The 16,931-nt window shown below is 44.2% G+C and overlaps 1 protein-coding gene across 8 annotated transcripts in view; it reads right to left on the bottom strand.

Annotated features, from left to right (window-relative positions):
- COL12A1 (collagen type XII alpha 1 chain) overlaps nt 1–10,605 on the bottom strand; it is a 96,549-nt gene extending 85,944 nt beyond the window's left edge. For 3 of the 8 annotated variants that reach the window (XM_068678155.1, XM_068678158.1, XM_068678159.1), the window contains exons 1-2: nt 10,388–10,593; nt 7,785–7,892 (exon numbers count right to left, since the gene is read on the bottom strand). In XM_068678155.1, coding sequence (XP_068534256.1) covers nt 7,785–7,857 — 73 coding nt within the window. In that variant the 5' untranslated portion in view covers nt 7,858–7,892; nt 10,388–10,593. Of the gene's footprint in view, nt 1–7,784; nt 7,893–10,282 lie in introns of all 8 variants that reach the window. The other 5 variants (XM_068678157.1, XM_068678163.1, XM_068678156.1 and 2 more) reach the window with 5 other exon arrangements.
- Nucleotides 10,606–16,931: the final 6,326 nt, after the last annotated feature.

The raw sequence follows: 16,931 nt of genomic DNA, 5'->3' as shown, positions 1-16,931 counted from the left end.
CTTAATTAGACATCAAAGAATTGATCAGCTTTTGAGTATAGTCTCTGCACAGCCATATTTCTTATCAATTTCACTGATTCTAGAAACTTGGCAGAGAAAAAATATATATTTTTAAGAATACAGGGAAAGATTGGGCATTTAATGTTCAGTAAAACAATTTCTGTTAGGGTCTAGATAGGAATATACATGTAAAATGTATATCAGTAATAATGATAGACTGATGTATCATTTTATTTCAAAATAAGGAAAGCTCCACCCCTTGGTTCCTAGGAGCCACTAAAGAGACATACTTTGCATATGGCTGCAAAGAATGGAGGAATTAAGGGGTGAATATATGGGGTTAGTAATAGTTGGAATTTGCTGAAATATTTGAGCTGATGTGAAAGCTCACAAAAAATAAGGTTCTACCTGTTTACACCAGATTGCTGTACAAATTCAAAGGTGTAAACTGATGTTTTCATGTTCCCTTTGCAGCAGGTGTACCCATACTAGTAGTGGCATTTTGTGTCAAAATGCCAGTATGGTTCCATACATCACAATGGTTAATTATGAAAAGACAACATCAAAGTATACTTATGGACATTTATTTTACAGGATCTATAGAAAACAGCAAAGAGGGTACCAGTGATCTGAACAAATGACTGCAAATAAAACTTATAGGAGCTGATGACAGAAGTAACTGAACAGTACAGGAAGAAATAGTTTACATACGCTATTTTGCAGCATCATGCATATGTAAATGAAATGTTGATTATTATTTTTTTAGCTTCCCACAATGGACAAAAGCCTCCATGTACAAGGTTCATTACACAAAGACGTTTCATAAATATTTTATAATGATATTCTCTTTGTAAAATTGTCATGCTTATTCATGCAATATTTTACTGACTCACTGTCAGTGCATGGTAGGTGTATTATATATTATTGTTTAAATAGGTCTACAAAGTAAGATTAGATTCAGCCATACTTTCCTTTACTTCTGCAGACCATTTTGCAGGCATACTTAATAGACAGACCTTTCACGCTTTCATGGAAGATCTCCATCATAACTCAAATAAGACTTTTGTTTTGGTTTTGATTATAATTTAAAGAGCAGATCAAGAAATAAATGCTAGAACATATGAAACTTATGAAAAGACACTGTCCAATTACAATAAGTAACACTGAACTCCAAAAATGGAAACAAATTTTGTAGGAGGTTTTGATTTTTTTTTCTTGTAATTTACTGTCGTTTCCAACCATAGGATAATATGGCTTTGAAATACTGATACAATAAATACAGTAGTATTGAAGTAATTGTTATTTTTCCTATTGTCCATACACAGGCAGTGAGATTAGACCATTAACCTGCATGCATATTTTATTCATCATTCAATTTATGAGTATCACAATGCTAGAGACAGCGGGGTAGTTACTTAGTATCAAAATCATGCAACACATGTTAATAGTAAAATACACTTAGGTAATAAGAATATCATTATAAAATATTGTTTCAGTAGCAATGGCTCAGGACAAATTTAATGCAAAGGCAGAGACAACTGACCTGAGCATGCTTTTAAAAAAATTCAGTACATGGAAAAAATAGCGCCACCAACCTTGCAAGTAAATTGGCATGTTGCAGCAGAGACTTTAGGCTTTAACTGCTGAAGGACAGCAGCAGCCCAACTTGTTGATATCCAAATGACCGGATTCCAGATAAACTGAAAAACTGACTGTGAGGAAAAGTCTTGAACATTTTAAAGGATTTTAATCTGCTTTATGAAAATTCAGATGTGGATCTCGACAGTTAAAAAGAGTAATACATTGATACATAATGAACGTATCCATTCACCCAGGTATTCACGGTCTTTTAGAACAATGGTGTCGCAGAGGACCTCAGAAAGTTCCCTTGCCCATCCCATGGTCAAGACAAAATCAGCTATCCCATGTCACTCCTGACATGGTTGCTCAGATCATTCTTAAAGACCTCCAACATGGGCGAAACTATTGGATTCCTTCAGAAATCCTCCAGTGCCTCACTCCCTTTATCACCAACACCTTAGCCCAGTCTTTGTTGCTGCAGTTTAAATCCATTCATTCTCAGCAGATGGCCTGTGATGGGCCGTCAAACTAAAGCACTGAGTGTTTCTCCCATGGAAATGTGAAAAGGAACTCTGCTTGAGTGAAGAAATGCAAATTTGGATCCAGTGTCATCAAAATGTCTTCTGAGTGGCTCATGAGCTTTTGGTACTCCAAGAGAACCTCCAAAACATCCACCAGCCTGCATGTGGAGCAAATCTCACCCATGTGAAACTGGCTGCAGGACCAAGACCAAACCATGGTCATATGACTGAGAGAAGCAAGGTGATCAGAAGTACAGCAAAATATTTAGATGATAAAAACCTTATCACCACCATCAAGAGGGCAACTGGTACTCTACCAGTTCTCCAAGAAATTCTTCTTCCAGAACGGAATTCACCACTGGAAAAACAAGACAGCTGCAATATGTAATCAGACCAGACCTGGTTCTGGTGGGAGTTTGTCCCATTGCAGGGACAAACCTTAAAACTCCACTCAACAGAGGCTAAGCTTTATTCAAGCAAGCAGTTTTGATGTAAGACTACTTGCCTAAGTGAAGCAGTGCATCTGCGTCCAGTGCCATGACAGTGCGGATCAGTCTGGCCCTGTGAGTATCAAAATCCAGGACAAACCTCTCATTGACTTGTCAAGGTAGAGGATCATGATTGTAATGTGATGATACTTCAGTGTTCCCTTCATACATGCAAATGTATGGCTTCCCTACAGGTTTCCATTGTCGTGAAAACTTAACTTGCTGTATAATGTCAATTTTTAATATTTACACTGTGTTAATTTCCACCACTCTTAGAACTATGATAGTTTCCTCCGTTGTATATCCTGCTTTATGCACTACAAATAAAACAATAACAATATTTCATATTTCATAGACATACTTCATTCACTCTTTGTATTATATGCATATGTAAAAGAGTATATTTTCATAAACAAAAAATATACAGCAAAGAATCTTTCAAATGTTATGTATGTCCTATGTTAGCTTGTATTACTTAACAGGTAATACAAACCAAATGTGTTAAAGTCTACAGCTTTTTAGAGATAAGACAATGTGACTGCTAGAGGATCCCAATGAATATCTTAACAAGTTAGATGAAAAATATAATCAGCAGATCAAGCAATTTAAATCCCAAACTAGTCTTAAAAGTAATATAATTTGGAAGTAGCTGCACTCCACAGTCCTTATGTGAAACAAATTTGTAATTCCATCACCGGAAAAGACTAACACTAATTAGTAAAATAACATATTAGCCCATTTTAAAATAGTACACAGGCCATGGTAGCTGAACAATAAGGCCACTTGCTCTCACTAAGATAAGCCCCACCAAGGCTGGAAGAGGCCAAAACTCCTGATCTACTTTTTTCTTCCTATATTGGAGTGACACGGTTAACTAGATCACCAACCCAGACAAGCTCCTCTGAAGTCAATCTTGCCAGTCTGAGTGGGAGAAGGAATGATCTCTGGCCTAGCAATGTAGCAAAGAACAGCTTCTCATCCTTGCTAGATATTCATTGCCAACAACACAGAAACATTGTCATCTGTACGGCTTCATTTCTTTTTATTTTATACGTATATGCAAAGTTTCTTCAAAATATGAGATATGTAGCTCACATAAGTGTATTTTGAAAGAAAAACAGCTAAATGTGTATACTTACACATATGAAGATGTATGCCATTAAGCATAGTTGCATGTTTACATATGTACTCTGCATGCATGAATATTGACCAAATTCTAGGCATGTTTGTGCATACATATTTGTGTGCATGTGTGTATTTACATAGACAGACACATACACTTTGCTTCTAATTCTAATTAGAATTAGGAAAAACAGGTAGTTACAGTCACCATCATGTATATACAAAGTGCACTTTCATGCTTCAGTCTACATGGTTCTGTCTTTAGGAATTCAAAAATCAACAGCTAATTTATCAAAAGATAGAAAACAGACATCAAAAGATAATAAACTAATGGTGCAACCAACCAGTTCCAAAGCTAATTAGGTGGATAACCTTCAAAGTTTCAACTATCCTGGGTTGTCTCTAAAACATTCAATGAAAAACTTTCTGATCCTCTGTACATACTGTGCTGCAATTATTTGTCACTTACTGTATTGAATGTCCTGGAGACAGATGCTTCACTTCACAAACCTTATCCTACACTACGTCCCATGCTTGGCTCAGTGATTCCCTCCTTCTCTATACCTTAGCAAACAGACTTTTCTAGGTCTGAACCAATTCCTGAAACATATAAAAGTCAGAGCCACCACATGCTCAGTGAGGTCACACAGAACCAATGATTTCTTTGTTACTTTTTTGGGCCTTTGAAAATCCCTTGATTTTAGCAAATGTCACACACTACACAAGCCACAACATGATAACAGCACTACCTTGAGATTACAACAAACAGGTTATTCGCGTACTACTCTACTTGGCTTAACCATAACTAAAATTAAAATAATGAAAACATTCTCTTCTAGCAGAAGGACACAGATTTCCCCCTGACTGCATGTGATCACAGATGGAAAAAATACTATGACAGAAAAAAATCTCGACACAAGGACATATGCCAAACACTCTGCAGTATTGCAGTGTTGGACCAAAAGGGCAAGAAACAACTTAAATAAAGCATAAAATACAGCATCATACACAAGAAGTTTAAGGCCAGAGAGAGACATCAGAAGGACTGCAAATTAAAACAAGTACAACTTCATTGTAAAAGAAATGCACAGAAAAACAGAGCTTGAAAACAGATTTGCTTTCTTGTCCAGGATAAATAAGCAACTTCCCCAGTAAAATGCCATGAATGTATTCAGACTATAAGTTGATTTTACCCCCTCCACTGCCACAGTAAATGTCCAAACAGAAAACCCTGCTTTGCTGTATCTTTGTAGAAAAGCTCTAACACCATTAACAGCACTTCACTGCTGTGCCAACAGCAACAGAGCACTGCTCTCACGAAGGACTTGGAGAGCAGCTGTGATGCTGATGAAGAACCAGTTGCATCCTGGAGTATTTAGGAATGTGAACAGCAGTATCAGATAAACACCAGATCTGCTCCCAGGGGAGACAGAAAAAAAAAAAAAATGAAAGCTGAAAGAAGACAGAAGAACAGAAGAACTTTGTTGTTGCTTCCCTCTGCTTTCATGCCACCTTCCCATCCCAGATCAACTTTGACCACATCATATACTCTTCTCCCTTATCCCCCCTCTCACTTTGTCATCCCACCAAGCATCTGCATATAGCTCAGGGAAAGAAAATTCATCTCCTGAGACTGCTATAGGGAGAACCAAAGGAATAAAAGAAGAAAAAAAAAAAAAAGGAGTAAAAAAAAATGCACAGTCATACAACTGTACTAGCAGCCTGAGAGAGGACTGGTGGGAGAAGACTTTGGCACAGGGTGATGTGGAACTGGGAGGAATAGACAAAAGGGACAAACATCCATAGGAGAAAGTCAGTTCAGCAGACAGGAGTTAAGCTGGAATGAGATCAGAACCAAAGACACAATATTCAATGTACAAAATGACACGAAATCAAAGCACAAAGTTAAAACAGTGCAGAAAGATGGACAGCATTGTCAAAAAATAAAAATAATAAACAAAAAAAAAAAAAACACTATGAAAGGCTTTACAACAGCAGTTCTCACTAGACTCACTAGAGCAAGTCTTAAGGTATTCCTAGTTTTGAATTTCTATTTTCAGCACCACTATTTCTCACTGCTCTTCCCGCTCAAGACACTTTCCTGTTCTCTACCTCAGAACCTTGGAGCTATGAGAATTTTCACTTAGAAAACCAATCTCTGTAAGTTATGCATTTTACTTAACACAGATTTCTGAAGCAGAGCAATGTCAGTCCTACCCAGGAGTGCTCCATAACTTACAAGATCAGCCTCTGTTCATTCTTCTACTGAACAATGGTGCGTGCTTCACAATGAAAGCTAAACACACATGGCCAGCTTGACTGATGTATCTAGTTTCAATCTTACAAAATAACTATGTGCTTCTCCCATACATTTTTCTAGCTTTCATCCACAGTACTCAAACTACAAGTGTTTTAATCCACAACACATCTAAATGAAACACCTTCACCCATATTTTTTGAAATAGTCCACTCCACAATCAACAATGTAGGACAACCGCAACATCACTCAAGCTCCAAACAAGCTCCCTCCTAGAACAGGCAAGAATGCACAAAAACATACACTCCCTTCTTCCATCAAAACCATACACTTCCTCTGTTTTCTCCAGCACAGTGGTCCTGCATTTGAAATGCAACTCTGAAATGACTTTAAATGACCTTTTTAGTTCTTCAGCCAACAACAACGTAGCGTGAGAGGGAGGCAGCAGGCTGATCCTCTCCTAGGGTGACCAGATGTTGTACTAGTAGCAGAAATGCTATACTTTCCAGAAAGCTGGTCTCCTTTATGCCTGCGTGACCCCGTGCTAGCAGTTGAGCTGAGGGGGGAAACATCCCAGAGACATCCCTGACACGCCATGCTTTTAGCAGCCATCAGCCAAGACAGCCAGGCCCAGACACAGACAATTGAGGCAGGCCACAATCAGAGAATTTCTTTCAGCCCGGTACAAAAAGAGGAGCAAGAGAAAAACTGAATTACCAGTCACTGGCTTCTGCTTTTCCCAGTTCAGACCCAGGGCGCACCCTATGATGGAGGTCCCAGAGGTCAGACAAGTCATTTCAACACAGGCTGTTCAGCGCAGCCTCACATCTTTTTACTTCTCCTGGCAGAGCCTGCTAACAGGACTGCTGTTACTGCAGCCTGAGCCGTTCAGCCCACGCAGAGGTTACCTCACACTCGATGCTAATCCACCAGGGTGGCAGAGATGCCATGGCAAGAAGGCAAGACTGGCGCAGTGTGTCTCCCCAGGTCTTCAACCCACAGCAGGATGCTGCCATGGGCTGACAGGGACCTTAACCTCCAGCAAGACCAGGGGCCCATGAGGAGGAAGAGGAGGAGGAGGAGAAGAAGAAAAAGGCCACTTTGGGGACGACGGTGCCACACGCATGCCAGAGCTATAGGGCCCAGTGGCCACAGCAGTGCTTGGCCCAGACCCAGACACCCTTTGGCGAACATCTCCCCAGGGACATCCCCCAGACCAGGGCCACCGCAGAGACCGAAGTGTCCCCAAGGAAGGGTCGGGCCACCCCAAGGGCTTGGCCGGGGGTCGCCCCGCCGAGCGGGGGTGGCCAGGAGGCTGTCAGGGCAGAGGCGAGGAGGCTGGCCCGAATAAAACACACAGGCGCAGAGAGCCAGACTCTGTTGGAGTATTTTATTTCAGAGCTGCGGGTGGTTTTGGGTGGTGGGTTTCTCATTTCCTCTCTCATCACGACTAACCACAACTGCACAGCCCAGCAGAGCTCCAGCAGGCATGGGGCAGCAGCGTGGGCCCCAGCGGTGCCCAGGGCTCCTCGGGGTGCTGAATTTCCCCCGGGGTGGCCGCCGGCCCACAGGGCGGTGTGGACAGCACACCACAGAGACAGAGAGAGGGAGCTACATTTCGGCTGACCAGCCGGGAGAAACAGAGCACAGAAGGAGCTGGGCAAGGAAGGAGAGGCGTTTCTCTGAAGGAGAGAAAGAGAGAAGGTGAAGGAGTGACACTCAAAAACAGAGAGGGAGAGAGTCGGCAGCTCGGGCCTGGTGGGAGGTTATCTCACAGGGGGGCACCCCGCGCGAAGGGGCAGGGGGTTCGGTTACCTTCAGCCTCGATGGAGGAGAGGAGGGCGGCTGCACACAGCGCAGCCACCGCCGAGCACAGCACTGTCTTCATTTCTGACCTTTCGGCTCACAACAACATGAATGAATCTGCAGCAGTGGGGGGGAAAAAAGGGAAGAAAGAAGGACATCAGTCGCATGGATTAGAGGCTCGTGTGGGTGTATTCATGAAACATAAAAAAGATGAACCATGGATTTCACTTTGTTCCCTTATCCCCAGCCCCCACCCACGGGACCAGGTTAAAACCTCTAGACTTGAAAGTCGTCCAGAACTGTGACAGAGCTGCATGACTAACTGGAGAGTCTAGTCTCACAATAATGTGCCTTTTGTTACTGAACCCTTTCTAATCATGGTAAGTACACAGCTTTGACCTCGTTAGGGTTAATATGATTGGGGAAGCGCGGTGAAGATCCATGCCTCTGCACGGCAGGAGCCAGAAGGGAGCTCCATGACTTCATCGCCGAGTGTGATGATAGCTAATTCAGAGGTCATTTCTGCCTTGAATCAACCAAATGTCTCTTTCAGCTGGGGATTTCATTCGGCTTCTTTTTCATAACTGCTGAAGCACTTAGTTAGCTGGGTTTTAGTGGTCTCAAGGCATCTTGGAAACTGTAATAAAAGTTTTTTTGAGGCATTCTGCCTACAAATGTGCTATTCTTCATTTCTCGAAGGTCTGAAATAGATTATACAGAAGTGTGTGTAACACAACTGAAACCTGACACGTCTGTCTAGCCATGATGTTTCAACATCTGATAATTCATTTACACATTCTGAGAGAAAATAGATTTAAAATACACTATAAAGAGCAGGCGGGCGAAAGAGTCTCACAATCACTGCAGGTTGTCTAGCAAAATAGGTGGGATTAGGCAACTTTAGTGGCTCCTAGTCACAAGCAGCTATATCTTTTTAACTCTCTGTGCTCAAAGACTTGTCAAACTGCTCCCGATTACTCCAGCAAAACTTCCAAACGATTTTTCTCCTAAGTAAGGACCAGTATGTGTGGCCCTCATTACGTATGCATATAAGTGTTTCCAAAGTTTGTTTGTTTTTTAGCTCGGGAAGTAGGGGAGGGGTAATTTGTTTGAATAAAGCCGTAAATGCATCACATAACATACATCATAATTAGTCTGGAGGAAAGAGAACCCCACAAGCAATTAGGCAACAGATTTTATCATGAAGGTGCCAAGAGCAAAACAAAAGAAAAATACATAAATCATTAGCCATAAATCATAGCAGAAACAGCTGAAGGGGAAAATATTCTTCTGCCATCTAGAGAGCTAACCAGTAAGGCACATTTAGCAGGCTACCAAAATCCAGGAATGCCTTTCCCGGTTATTGACACTGTGCTTAGCAGTCTTCTGCCGGTCGTCTGCCGGGCAGCTGGGTACACTTGCCTTAGCCAACTGATTATACTACACATAAAATTACCAAGAGCCCAACTAAAAACTAACCAATCTAAGCAATCATTTCAGTCCAGTGATACAGTGGGGGAACCGAGGAGTAAAATTGACTGCAACGAGTTTCTGACACTAACACAAGGACCAAGGTTAGCATGAGCTTGCTCTGAAAGCTCCAAAATCTTCTCACCACCCTGCGTGGGAAACGGCTGTCCCCGAGCACAGTTTACGCATTCTGCAGTGAGTTTAAGGATCACTTAAACAACGCTTAAAAGGACTTTTGTCCTGGAAATCTTGTGTGGGCTTGGAGTGCCATCTTTTGATCCTCCAGAAGAACAACCAAAATTATTCATCTTGCAAAGGCATCTTGGAGTTCACCACCGCTGCAAGCCTACCGTTCCCAATCTACATTTTTCTTTCATGCAGCAAAACTTCTCAGCCAAAGCATTCACTCGAAACACCTCGTTCCCTTCTCTCAGAGACGTGTGAAAGAAAGCCTGGAAGTGCTGGAGGAGAGGTCCTTGAGCTGGCTCAGCAGGGACAAAAGCAACCGTAGGAGCATGACTAAAGGCTTCATCTTAAGAAACCACTTTCAAATAAAATAAATAAAAAGCAACACCAGTAGCAGTCCAACCTCACACCAGTTCAGACTACCAAAGGTAAAGAATTTTACAGACCATGCAGCGAGCAACATTTACCGCTTCCGAGCCGGCAGCAAGACCCTAGAGGACACAGGCAAGCAAACAGACGGGAAAACCCCACGGGCTACCAAAGCCACCAGCCCTGGGAAGGGGCGCAAGAAGGAGAGGGAGCTGCGGGCACCGGGGCAGAGCGCCGGGCTCTAGCCAAAGCCAAAGACACCGCTTCCCCCGGCATTTCGGGACGGGGCCGAGGGGACGGGGTCCCCCGCGTCCCTCCAGGCTGCCAGCAGCCCCCGGCCCCCGCTGTGCCCCCTTCCAGCCTTCCTCCATCACCGCAACCCTCAGCCTACGGAGCATCGCCCGCGCGGTGCACATGGAGCGGCGGCGGAGGGGGGCGGCCGGGGAAGGATGGGGGGTCCCCGCTGCCGGGCAGGCACAGACCTTCGGGGCCGGCTGCGGGGTGCCGGGGAGGCTCGTCCCGCGGTGCCCGCAGCCGTCGGAGCCGGAGGAAAGGAGGAGGAGGAAAGGATGAAGCTCCGGGGGCACCTGGTGGAGGGAGCGGCGCGTAGCAGCGGCGGCTCGCTCGGCGTAGCTCCCGGCCGGCGTGCGGGGTCCGTCGGGGAAGACTTGCCTCCTCCAAGTGGGAAGAGCCTCTTCTCAATCTGCTCCTTAATAGAGGGCTGTTCCCAACGCTCAATTTACCCTCGTAAGCGGTTACGAAACTGCAGGGAAGGTGGACTGCTGCCACCGGATGATATATGCGCCGCTCTGCTCCAGCGAGGGAAGGGGATCCGCTGCTGGAAACTGGCGCATACCTCCGCGCATTCCTGCGGCATGAGGCGGCCGGGCGCCGCGGCAGCGCGCCCGGGGGCAGGGGCCCGGCCCGCCGCCCCCTCCCTGCCCCGCTCCGGCCGAGCGGTGGAAAAACTGAGTCCTGGGGGGGGATAGGAACGGGGAGGGGGTCCCACGGTGACCCTCCCGACCCGCTGTGTAACCAGCAAAAGACATATGTTAACACCCCACCCCCCCCGACGTGTTTCGCCTGGGGGGTGAGCCCCTGCCCCTTGCCCCTAAATGTTGGGAGTCTTGAGCTCAAAGCGCACCCCTCGAAGGCAGGCAGCCCCCCTGGGCTCCCGGGGGTCGCACCGCGGGTGGGGACACGAAGGGAGGGGGCCATCAAGAAGGGGGATACAGGACATACAGGACACGTAGACCCCTGCTGGGAGCTCGCTCCAGCACCCCTTGGAAGAAGGAAAACCCATAAACCACGGGGATCTCCACGCTCACCCCTTGGGGACGAAGGGAAAAGGGGGCGAGAACGCGGTCGGGGGGCGCGGAGTGCTGCCCCCCTGCCCCATACGCCTCCCACCCTAAATGCCCCATTCGCCCCCCGCCCTATACACCCCATGCGCCGCGGGGCTGCGCCATTCGCGGTGCGGCCGCGCCCCCTGGCGGCACGGCGCGGGCACGGCGCTGCAGGTGCGGGAGCGGGGCGGCGGGACGATGGGAAACAAAACCAATTAATAGGATAGTAATTACTAGGATTGTAAATAAAATCATTGAATAAAATAATTATCATTATCCTAAATAAAAACAATTCATATATATATGTGTATATATATATATACAATTCACCTGGAAAACAAAATGATAAAAGCTGCAGAAAGGGGCAGATGAAGGTGGAGGGGGGAAATCTTGCAAAACTGAGGAGCACCGACACCTCTGGGAGGTCTGTTTGGAAGAGGTCTGTAAGATTTCAGCAGCGTGTTGGCCCCCGTCAGCTTTTTGCATGCACGTGAAGCTCCGAGCAGTCAGGACAGGGTCCAGCTGGGGTGGAAGTGCCCGATAGCAGAGATTGATAGTGTGCTGGAGGAAGGCTCCCGGGCCCTTTTCCGCAGGACTGGGAGATCAAGGACGTGTCGACGGAAGGACGTGTCCCTCCTGAGCTGAATTCAGCTGTCTTCATCGCTGCGGCAGTCCCGCCATCTGCATGCGGACCCACATGCTGAAAAGAAAGTGATAACCAGAAGACGTGCGCTGACATTTCCAGACACTTTGGAAGTGAGTCAGCTGCTCTTAGGGACATGCCACGGCTTCAGCTGTCTGGTATTGATAAAATGTGCTTCCCAAAAGCATCATCTCCTTCACCGATAAACTGTCAGATGCTCTTGACCTATTGACCCTCTTGCCCAGCTGTTGAGTTGGATTTTTTCCTTCAGCATTTTGGCATAAGGAATTTAATTTCTTCCTATCCAGATCTGATATACGGAAAGGCAGTATTTCTAAGAAATTCATTTTGAGTTTTTAATTTTAATTTCATTTCCTGAGCAAGCATGCCAAGAACACCAATATAAATGTGGTATGTCACGGGAACAATAGATTCAGAAGAATGGACGTAGGAGCTTGTGAGAAGATATCCTTCCACAGGAAGTGAATTAATGCAAACGAGGTATTTTTTATCACTTGCGCACCAAGACTGCTTTTCTGCTTTTTATAATGTGCTCTGGATTTCTCCGTCATAGGATGACCAAGATGTTGCATTTGTTAAAATCAACTAATGCCAACAATGAGAAAAGAAGAAAATATGTGTTATTCCATTTTAAATACAAATCACTCAGAACAATTGTTTTTATATATATAAACACTTTGCTACTAATGTTACAACTGAATTTACGTGAGCGAAGGTGCTGGAAGCAGCGGGTCTGATGGAGGGGCAAGGACCTCACAGCCACCAGTGGGATGATGCATGATGACATATGTATGATGTATATATGACGAGGGCACTCTCCCCCTTCCCTCACAGCTGAGCTTTGCTCAATTTCCTGGAGTGAAATAAGGCTCAGGATGGCAAGAGCAAATAACTCATTGATTCCTAGGGCAGCAGGACTTCATTCTTACCTTTAACTGACCATATTAACCATGCTCCCGCTCATTTACATGCAAAACACACCAACCAACTGCACTGGGAGCTTGTGCTGCCATATATCACAGCAATTAAAAGGCAAAACGGGTTGTTTTTAATCAGCTCTGTTGCTATGTACATTCACAGTCTGAGTACATAATATGTGATGCAGAAGGCATTTCTGAAATGCATAAACATTTACTAACACTCTCCTGTCTGCTTGTTTCCTAGACAAGTGTTAAACACATTAAGACCATGCACTCCAGCTCTGCCATTTTCTTTGCTCTTTAAACTGAATAAAATGAGACCTTATGACAAATTTAAAAGTAAAAAAAATCAAAATGTGAATTTGTATTTATACTTTTTAAAATGTTTCCCATTTCTCGTGTGGGTATGTGGTAGTCGTTTTGCAGGTATCCAGGGATTCCTTAGAAAATTTGGAATGGTTTGGGGTCTAGAGTAAATTAGGCTACTTTGTGCTTCTGGCATTTTTCCTTGTTTCCTCAGGCTGTATTGCCAGGGCAGAATAAAACAGGACGTTCTGCATTTCAGCACTGTAAACCTTGAATATCATTTTCCATGTGGATATCACACTAGATTTTGCTTCTGTGGCTTCCCAACAGCCAGTTGCAGCTGCTTTTATGTACGAACATGATAAATGCCTTTACTCATATGTACGCCAACATATGTGTAAGCTTTACGCAGCAGAAGAATCCAAAAAGGTATCAGCTCCTTGAACATTAAACACTGAAAGGATGCAGCATTTAGTGCTGCTACACAGGCAAAGCTGTGCTGCTACCAGTGCCCTCCATGCACCGACCCCATAGGTACTTTGCTGGTTTATCACCGCATCTGTCACCACATTGTATGGGAATTAGGCATTGCCTTAATGCCGTCATTTAGGAGGCCTGTTCTTCCCTTACAACACAAAGGTTGACCTTTTCAGCATGTTGTTTATTCCTTTCTAAATCAGCCATAAAGCCAGTATTGCACGGTATTATATCTGCATCCATCAAATACTGAAGGAAAAAATACATCAAACTGCTTCCTGCAGGCCCTGCCTTCTCTGAGAGATTTCCAGTCAATGGCATGAGAGGAACTCAGCCTGGTGTTTATTTATTTGGATAATTTCACTTCAGAGCTGGTATTCAGAGAGCAGTACTGGTTTGACCTCTCGTAATGAGGAATGGCTTCTTGTACTAACTGCGTTCATAGAGAACTGGTTCTGTCTGAAATCCACTCATTTACTGAAGCAGTGCCCCTGCAGAGTGTTACAGCTATGAAATAATTATCTACCTCACGAGGTGCATTTTCTGTAGCAACTATTTATTCATTTCATTTCTATAACCGATTTTTCCCATCGTGTAATACTCTGGAAGTAAGGAATGATCATGGCACCAAGTAAGCAGAGCTGGGAAAGTAAATAAATCATTCAAATGCAGAGGTATAAATAGAAGAGAACTGGCCTTCTAGTGCAATTGTGGAGTTTTATAAAAGCCTGTTTAAAAGTTTAAAAATCATCAGCCACTGGCTGCTACTTGCAGAACAACACAGAAGTGTCTGAGTTTAATTCAAGTACAATAAAAGTTCAGTAGCCATGAGTTCCCTTACATTTGGTAACCCTTCAACTCTTCCAGTGTAGTCACCCACTACAAAGAAGATATTAATCCACAGCAAGGTGTGAAATGGTGCAGTGCCAGGCTCCGAAGCTGAACATTTTGCTAATTCTTCTCAGTACATCTATATCAATAAAATATAATTATATACTGTGACAGCAGGGTCTGTGTAGGTAGTATGTAGGCTTATGGGAAAGGAAAGCTTGTGCCTGCAAGGACAAGACATTCAAAGTTCAAGCTGCATGACCTAATGAGTGACCTGATTACATTGTTGCAGACAAGAGAATAATTAATGATACTGGAGGAATTTTAAGGCTGAATGCCTTGTCATGAGGCTGGCCACTGATGCTGTCCTTCTCTCCCCAAGAGGCACATAAGCATCTGAGAGTGGGAAGGGATGCGGCGATTCCCCTGGCTGAGGAGCAGGTTGGAGCTGCCAATGCCCAGTTTGTGCTGCCCTCTCTTCCTGATATGCATCTTTCCACGAAGGTTTAGAGGATATAAATGTCAGCCCCAAACTTCCTGCAAGTTCAGCAGGACAAACAGTCAAAAGCTTAAACACTTACTAGTGAATTTGATATGAATGCTTGGCACCATAAGAAATGAGGCTGGAAATGATGCCGAAAGGCCATTTAGTTCATCCCCCATTATTTAAAGTACACTAAGGCTGCAAAGAGAAATCCTCCATACTACTACATTTTGGGAAGCCATTCCTTAATGGCTGGCAATAGCTAATAACTTGTTTTGTCACTATCACAGGAAACCCTTGTTGATGAGCATGGAAATTTTGACCTTTTGTGGGAAAAAAGTCCAGCAAGCAAATCAAGAGTCAAGCACAAGTATTAAAGGACCTGCCTGGACTCTTATGAACTCCATACAAGCTAACTTCAGAAAAAATATATATATATATTTCTCCTGCACAACTCATAATTGTCTAGAAAATAAGGGGGGAAATACAAGGAGCAAAGCAATGCACATTTAAACTGCTACTTTTTAATGCAGCCTTGTGGCTGCTGCTTCCCAATATGTTGAATGCTGACAGTTCCAAATACCAGAACATAAGATTTATTTGGATTATAAATAGATGTTGCCCTGTGCTTCAGTATCAGAAGCTCTCTGTTATGTAAACAGAAAACAATTGGGTTTTGTTTCTGCTATTAAAGGTTACTTGAAAGCTCCTACCCACACTGTGCTGGCAGCCTTTTTCACCTGTGTCTCTCCCATGCATCAACACCTCCAGAGTTTGCAGAGAGCCTTCGCAGGACACTGTTAAAATGTCTCCTCTTGTGTGCCCTTTCCTCCACTCTCTTGGATGCTTTCCCTCTGGCCTCACTACTGTGTCAGATTTTAGTCACTCCAGTTTATTGAACATGTCTCATTTCTGGCGCTGTCCTGATTTCTGTTGTGATGTATTCTTGGTCTGCAGAAATGGGCTTGCTGCTAGCTGTTTTTTTATTGTTTTTACCAAAAAAAAAAAAAAAAGAAAACCATTTGCAATCGGCATAGTATTTTTAAACAAACAGCTTTTCAGGTACAAGGTACTCAGTTACACCCTGAAACACCACTCAGCTTTACTCCATCATGATCCTCTTCCCCAGTTAAGATGAGCAGCATTTACAGGATTAAGTCTCTTTCTTTATGCCAGAAGTATCTGATTGGACCTAATTTTCTAACAAAAACTGCAGAATCCCCTTCTCTAACCTCTGGAAAGGCTGCAAGGGCAGAGGGTGCTGTGGCCTTGCCATCGCAGCTTTGCTGCTCAGTACATTGACTGCACCCATTGCTCTGTCCTGCACTTTGGGTGGCGTTCAGCTCTGGGTTAAGACACTCACATTTAGGTGCCCGCATGTGAACCCAGCACCTAAACTCTCACTGTGGCTGATGAAGACCCAGTTACCAAAACCAGCAGTGCCTGCGCAGCCTGGCCACCCTCCGTCCACAGGGCCTGGCTCAGCTGCTGATGCCCAGGATGCTCTGGATGGCTCCAGGACCAAGCGTAGGCAACTGCATTGAGCACTTTTACTTTCTGTCCCTGGTATTTTTGTCAGCCAAGTCCTTTGTCAGTGGCATGCTCTGTAGTTTGCTCATCTATATACCTACTCATTGGGAACCTGAATGAGACCAGCAAGTGGGCCTGATGTTGATCAGCAGTTTGTTGGATGGTTAGTAATGGTTTGCAGTCCCTACCCAACTGCTTTTGGCTCTGGACCCGAACAGAGAGGCAAGGATTGTGACAGAGGTTGTGACAGCCTCTCTAAAACACATCATATGCAACTTCCACTGCCTAGTCACACAGATGACGTGCCTCCTGCTCCATTCCCAAGTGTTGTGACTTCCTGTCAGAAAATGCATTTACACCCCTCAATTAATTAAGCTGAGGTAACCAAAAGTTGCCGTTCCCCTCTTCTTTTCCCAGAAATCCGGATGTATGTTTGAGCACTAGTTCCAGAAAAAATAAAATCCTTCAGAGTTGTTGTCGTAAGATTGTTTCTATTATTTATATGGCTTTAATAGAAGAAAATTTCTTGGTACTGCTCTTCTAAAAAATCAGGCTATTTATGTAAATGCCTGA

Source organism: Anas acuta, chromosome 3, assembly GCF_963932015.1.
Source record: "Anas acuta chromosome 3, bAnaAcu1.1, whole genome shotgun sequence".
Lineage (NCBI taxonomy): Eukaryota > Metazoa > Chordata > Aves > Anseriformes > Anatidae > Anas > Anas acuta.
Note: the sequence above shows the minus strand (reverse complement) of the source record. Positions and strands in the feature narration are given on the sequence as shown.